Genomic DNA, 7,355 nt, shown 5'->3' with positions numbered 1-7,355 from the left:
GGTGTATATCAGTATGTAGTGTCTCTACTTTAAAGAGTCCTCTCCTGCTGATGTTCAGGTGTATATCAGTATGTAGTGTCTCTACTTTAAAGAGTCCTCTCCTGCTGATGTTCAGGTGTATATCAGTATGTAGTGTCTCTACTTTAAAGAGTCCTCTCCTGCTGATGTTCAGGTGTATATCAGTATGTAGTGTCTCTACTTTAAAGAGTCCTCTCCTGCTGATGTTCAGGTGTATATCAGTATGTAGTGTCTCTACTTAAAGAGTCCTCTCCTGCTGATGTTCAGGTGTATATCAGTATGTAGTGTCTCTACTTTAAAGAGTCCTCTCCTGCTGATGTTCAGGTGTATATCAGTATGTAGTGTCTCTACTTTAAAGAGTCCTCTCCTGCTGATGTTCAGGTGTATATCAGTATGTAGTGTCTCTACTTTAAAGAGTCCTCTCCTGCTGATGTTCAGGTGTATATCAGTATGTAGTGTCCTCTACTTTAAAGAGTTCTCTCCTGCTGATGTTCAGGTGTATATCAGTATGTAGTGTCTCTACTTTAAAGAGTTCTCTCCTGCTGATGTTCAGGTGTATATCAGTATGTAGTGTCTCTACTTTAAAGAGTCCTCTCCTGCTGATGTTCAGGTTATATCAGTATGTAGTGTCTCTACTTTAAAGAGTCCTCTCCTGCTGATGTTCAGGGTATATCAGTATGTAGTGTCTCTACTTTAAAGAGTCCTCTCCTGCTGATGTTCAGGTGTATATCAGTATGTAGTGTCTCTACTTTAAAGAGTCCTCTCTCTGCTGATGTTCAGGTGTATATCAGTATGTAGTGTCTCTACTTTAAAGAGTCCTCTCCTGCTGATGTTCAGGTGTATATCAGTATGTAGTGTCTCTACTTTAAAGAGTCCTCTCCTGCTGATATTCAGGTGTATATCAGTATGTAGTGTCTCTACTTTAAAGAGTCCTCTCCTGCTGATGTTCAGGTGTATATCAGTATGTAGTGTCTCTACATGTCTCCATGCTTTAATGTTCAAAAAGCTCTTTATTGTTCTCATACTGTCTGTGCTGCAGCACCTCTTTTCACCCTCTGTCTGAAACCAGAGCCCAGTCTGCTCTGATTGGTTAGCTGGCCGGCTCTGTTGTGATTAGTCAACCGCTTAGAGATGTCCCGATCCTTAGCCTATCACAAACAATGTGTTGGAGCACTAGCCAATAGGAGCGCAAGTTTTACATAATGATGTCACTGTGTTCCCGGAGTAAACAAAGGAGTCCAATGGAGGCGTTTCAGGCCAAATTGCTGCATTCAATTACGTCTTTGTGTCGTTTTCAGAAAAAGGGACACACAGATAATCAGATAAATAATATTATATTGGTTTTTTATGATAGGCCTACTGTGATTGCTATCTTTCAATAAATTGTTTGGATACTGTAGTGTATACTATCTCAACAGAAATGTCTACTTTATTTGTATTCAACAATGGCATGTTTAGATGATTAGATATGTGCAGGTGTTCTTATTTTTCTGTCCACCCCTGTAAGTGACAGTGGGCGTCCGCATTGTGCTGACTGCCTTTTTGTTGAAAACGTCGTAAAGCTAGCCATAATTAGACTTAACCGGAAGTGTTGTTACTTTCCCTTCAAAATAAAAGGCCAATAACCTTCACCTTTGGGGAAAATAAATCAATGAAAGTGTAAACATTAAGATATGTGTCTGTTTGAATAACTAGCATGCATAGAATAATATTTTGAGTTTATAGAATATCATTCAGTAGAAAGAGGACTGTTATCAACGTATGGTCTAAAACTCTCATATTTCAAACCTAATTACAACTGAAAAATGACTTGTAAAAAAATGCTGAAGCATCGGACAATACTGAATGTACTCCTTCAAGGACAGAGGTGCACATGATAACAAAGGTACCCCAACTGTAGCTGTGAACATGACAGGATGTATGATTACCTAGAAGAGCATCAGGACTGTTTGAGGCATATGATAGCTATGTGATTAACATGATGATTCAGCCTCTATGGAGATAGACATATGACAAGCATGCTCATTTCTGACGTGGAGCTAATCGGAAGTAAACATTGAATACTGCTTTCTATTCCTCCATCTTGTGACTGTGTAACTCCCTCTCTTGGATATCAGCATGTGAAGGACACTGTTCAGGAACTAGTTGATGCTCTGTATGTGATGACTACTTCCATTCTGGAGAGGGTCAGAGATACATGGATCCTGAGATTGAAGCTCAAGCCGGGGACGAGTGATATTTTTCCAACAGAATAACTTTTTATAGTTTCTATTTGAAATATTATGTGCATGCCCTTTATCTAAGAGTGTTTAATTTCCCCTATGCGGGCGAATAAAGGAATTCTGATTCTGATTTATTTCCCAACCAAGATCAAGATTGAAAGGTTTTATTGTCATATGCACAGTAGCTACTTTAAGTCCAAGCTCCTCCAACAATGCAACATAAATATAAAAAATACTTAAAACAATAAAACAAATAAAAACGAACAATACAAATAATGGAATAAGGAACAGAGTATAAATAAAATAGTGCAAGTATTATTAGTATTATTGGAATATGACATTAGTAACATAGATTTGGCAATATATACAAATATCAATACTGTATGTCAATATGTCTTTAAATTCTGCACCTCAGAATGTTTTGTTCTTCTTTCTTCCCCAACCTTTATTTTGAAATGTGTAACCGGAAGTCTCCTCGAGGCTCTCAACCGCTGCATTTCTCAGCAGCGGAACGTGTGCAGCGGTAATGGCTGCCAGGGAGAGAGAAGAGCACAACAAATGAACCTGAGACCAGAGGCAAAGGTAAGAGACCCTAACAAATGACAACTATCAGCTGCTTTCTCCTCTAAATTCACACTGTTGTCCCATGTGTGTGTGTGTGTGTGTGCTCCAGTTGCAGTTGTGTTTTCAAGAACACACACACACACACACACACACACACACACACACACACACACACACACACACACACACACATTGGACAATAAACTGTCAGAATCCTGCACGCCTGCTTCATGTTTGTACATTTTAATGTAATAATGGGCTTGTTTTGGTGTTTGATTGTGTGGCTGTGTCTTTGTCTGGTGTTGCTCTTGGGAGATGGACTCTTTGTTAGCTGCTAACGTGAGGCTAACTAACAACAGGACGTTAGCAGACAGGCCTGTTAGCCAATTAGCAAGGTGCATGTCTAATTAGCTCGTTAGCATGCTAGCTAAAATTATTTTTCTCTTTTTTTTATACTCGTGATTTTTTTTGTACATCAAGTCAGTGTTTAGTTTAGTTTATTTATTTTATTTTTTCGAGCGTGTAAAACCAAAGAAAATACAAATGAATGCAATAACAAAACGAAACATTTAATTAATAATTTAATAATCTGTAGTATCATTGTCTGATATCAATAAACAACAAAGCTTTAACTAATTACACGTGTCAAGTTTATCACATAAAAAATGGACTTTAATGATGTGTTCAGTGAATAGCAGGTACAGACAGGTGTTGGAGAGAGCTTGAACTCTTTGGCAGTTTCAACCTGTGTTTTGTAAAAAGCGAAACTTCATTTTTTGCTTACTCTTCTAAATGTTTTACTTTGATTACATTACATTTTTAACGCATCCATAAGGGAGTAATTCATGTCATACCAGTAAGTGTCCCCTGGGAAATGAGTCTAGCAAACCATATACAGAAAATGTAACAAGAAATGATTTGACATAAATCACTTTCATCCCAATGTCTTTGTTTACAAACCATTACATCTGCGAGAGAAACACAGAAGAATTTGGATTTATCATTTTAAAGGTCACCTATTATGCAAAATGCACTGTTTCATGTCTCTTCTTCATCAACATGTGTCCCCTCTTCTTCATGTCTCTTCTACATCAACATGTGTCCCCTCTTCTTCATGTCTCTTCTACATCAACATGTGTCCCCTCTTCTTCATGTCTCTTCTACATCAACATGTGTCCCCTCTTCTTCATGTCTCTTCTACATCAACATGTGTCCCCTCTTCTTCATGTCTTCTTCATCAACATGTGTCCCCTCTTCTTCATGTCTCTTCTACATCAACATGTGTCCCCTCTTCTTCATGTCTCTTCTACATCAACATGTGTCCCCTCTTCTTCATGTCTCTTCTACATCAACATGTGTCCCCCTTCTTCATGTCTCTTCTACATCAACATGTGTCCCCTCTTCTTCATGTCTCTTCTACATCAACATGTGTCCCCTCTTCTTCATGTCTCTTCTACATCAACATGTGTCCCCTCTTCTTCATGTCTCTTCTACATCAACATGTGTCCCCTCTTCTTCATGTCTCTTCTTCATCAACATGTGTCCCCTCTTCTTCATGTCTCTTCTTCATCAACATGTGTCCCCTCTTCTTCATGTCTCTTCTACATCAAACATGTGTCCCCTCTTCTTCATGTCTCTTCTACATCAACATGTGTCCCCTCTTCTTCATGTCTCTTCTTTCATCAACATGGGTACCCCTCTTCTTCATGTCTCTTCTTACATCAACATGTGGTCCCTCTCTTCTTTCATGTCTCTTCTTCATCAACATGTGTCCCCTCTTCTTCATGTCTCTTCTTCATCAACATGTGTCCCCTCTTCTTCATGTCTCTTCTTCATCAACATGTGTCCCCTCGTCTCATTCTCTTCTTCATCACATGTGTCCTCCTATCTTCATCAACATGTGGTCCCCTCTTCTTCATGTCTCTTCTACATCACATGTGTCCCCCCTTCTTCATGTCTCTTCTTCATCAACATGTGTCCCCTCTTGCTTCTCATAGTCTCTTCTTCATCAACATGTGTCCCCTCTTCTTCATGTCTCTCTTCATCAACAGTGTCCCCTCTTCTTCATGTCTCTTCTACATCAACATGTGTCCCCCTCTTCTTCATGTCTCTTCTTCATCAACATGTGTCCCCTCTTCTTCATGTCTCTTCTTCATCAACATGTGTCCCCTCTTCTTCATGTCTCTTCTTCATCAACATGTGTCCCCTCTGTGGAAAGAGACTCTGGAAGTTTCAGGAACAAAGATTCTCTCTCTTTTTGATCCATTTCTATAAAAACCTGTCTGAAAATGAGCTGATCAGATTTTGGCCACTTTATGATGTCATAACGATGTTTTGTCTTGTGTAACCATTAGCCAATCAGCAACCAAGGTAACCCCCCCCCCCCCCCCCCCCCTTATCACCTGAATCTCCTCCTAGAGCACCATTGAGTTCTTTGTAACCAAATGTCTCTCAGAGGGGCGTGGGGAGGGGCTCCTTATTTTCATCTAAAGTAACAGACAGAGAATCAGCACTTTGGAAACAGGGCTGAAACAGAGGGGATTATGGGTAATGCTGCAATGATCTGTTTGGTGTTTCAGCCAATCAGAGATAGGCTCTGTATATATCTGAGAACTATTATATATAGATGAAAAACAGAATAATAGGGGACCTTTAAATGGGCGGGAACATGAAAACATACGCAACAATAACAAAAATATGCCTTCAAGAGGAATTTGGATGCCGATGCCCCATGTTTTTTCTGTCCACAGTGAGGACTAGGATGGTCAACAGCCAGCCGAAGTACGAGCTGATCCAGGAGGTGGGGCGCGGCAGCTACGGCGTGGTTTATGAGGCGGTGGCGAAGCGCTCGGGGGTCCGGGTGGCGGTGAAGAAGATCCGCTGCCACTCTCCAGAGAACGTGGAGCTGGCCCTGCGTGAGTTCTGGGCGCTGAGCAGCATCCAGAGCCAGCACCCCAACGTCATCCACCTGGAAGAGTGCATCCTGCAGAGGGACCAGCTCGCCCAGAGGATGAACCATGGGAACAGCTCCCCGCTCTACCTGGAGGTGAGGAGGCTGGGTTTGGGTTTGGGGAGTAGATGAGTTAGGACGCAATCGGGTCTGTGGTTAACACGAAACTCTGTCTTAAAATAGAGTTACATTAGCCACCTTTAGCTTAGCGGTGGTGACGTGAAGTCATGTGACCGTGCTGTAGTTCCTTTATAGCCCAACATTAGCCACCTTTAGCTTAGCGGTGGTGACGTGAAGTCATGTGACCGTGCTGTAGTTCCTTTATAGCCCAACATTAGCCACCTTTAGCTTAGCGGTGGTGACGTGAAGTCATGTGACCGTGCTGTAGTTCCTTTATAGCCCAACATTAGCCGCCTTTAGCTTAGCGGTGGTGACGTGAAGTCATGTGACCGTGCTGTAGTTCCTTTATAGCCCAACATTAGCCTCCTTTAGCTTAGCGGTGGTGACGTGAAGTCATGTGACCGTGCTGTAGTTCCTTTATAGCCCAACATTAGCCTCCTTTAGCTTAGTGGTGGTGACATGAAGTCATGTGACCGTGCTGTAGTTCCTTTATAGCCCAACGTTAGCCACCTTTAGCTTAGTGGTGGTGAAGTGAAGTCATGTGACCGTGCTGTAGTTCCTTTATAGCCCAACATTAGCCTCCTTTAGCTTAGTGGTGGTGAAGTGAAGTCATGTGACCGTGCTGTAGTTCCTTTATAGCCCAACATTAGCCACCTTTAGCTTAGCGGTGGTGAAGTGAAGTCATGTGACCGTGCTGTAGTTCCTTTATAGCCCAACATTAGCCTCCTTTAGCTTAGTGGTGGTGAAGTGAAGTCATGTGACCGTGCTGTAGTTCCTTTATAGCCCAACATTAGCCTCCTTTAGCTTAGCGGTGGTGAAGTGAAGTCATGTGACCGTGCTGTAATTCCTTTATAGCCCAACGTTAGCCGCCTTTAGCTTAGCGGTGGTGACGTGAAGTCATGTGACCGTGCTGTAGTTCCTTTAAAGCCCAACATTAGCCACCTTTAGCTTAGCGGTGGTGATGTGAAGTCATGTGACCGTGCTGTAGTTTCTTTATAGCCCAACATTAGCCACCTTTAGCTTAGCGGTGGTGACGTGAAGTCATGTGACCGTGCTGTAGTTCCTTTAAAGCCCAACATTAGCCACCTTTAGCTTAGCGGTGGTGACGTGAAGTCATGTGACCGTGCTGTAGTTCCTTTAAAGCCCAACATTAGCCACCTTTAGCTTAGCGGTGGTGACGTGAAGTCATGTGACCGTGCTGTAGTTCCTTTAAAGCCCAACGTTAGCTTTTTACTTCAGAAATCATAAAGTGGTGTTAATATGTGGAGAGAACAAAACGTGTAAGTACCATGAACGTTGAGATTATTTTCTGGTTGGATCTGTGTTGTCTCTGGCCTCAGTGCCCCCTCAGTCACATGACTGTGTTAGCAGGTTTTGAGGGGGGGGGGGGGGGCTGGCTATTGTCCGGCCACTCTTTGGGTTTTTCTGCAGCGCTAGCATTGGACACTTTCCCAGAATCCTCCTTTTATTCCATCTCTCTC

The 7,355-nt window shown here is 42.1% G+C and overlaps 1 protein-coding gene across 1 annotated transcript; it reads left to right on the top strand.

The window, feature by feature from the left end:
- Positions 1-2,737: 2,737 nt before the first annotated feature.
- On the top strand, positions 2,738-5,850 carry pdik1l (PDLIM1 interacting kinase 1 like; the record flags this gene model as incomplete). The annotated part of the gene is given in 2 exon segments (XM_034144837.1): positions 2,738-2,822; positions 5,555-5,850. A coding segment is annotated over 1 exon segment (285 nt), but the record flags the coding sequence as incomplete, so codon positions are not given.
- Between the last annotated feature and the right edge of the window lie 1,505 nt (positions 5,851-7,355).

This window comes from Trematomus bernacchii, unplaced genomic scaffold, assembly GCF_902827165.1.
Source record: "Trematomus bernacchii unplaced genomic scaffold, fTreBer1.1, whole genome shotgun sequence".
In the NCBI taxonomy this organism is placed as follows: Eukaryota; Metazoa; Chordata; class Actinopteri; order Perciformes; family Nototheniidae; genus Trematomus; species Trematomus bernacchii.
The sequence above is the reverse complement of the archived record's forward strand: the minus strand, read 5'-3'. Positions and strand labels throughout refer to the sequence as shown.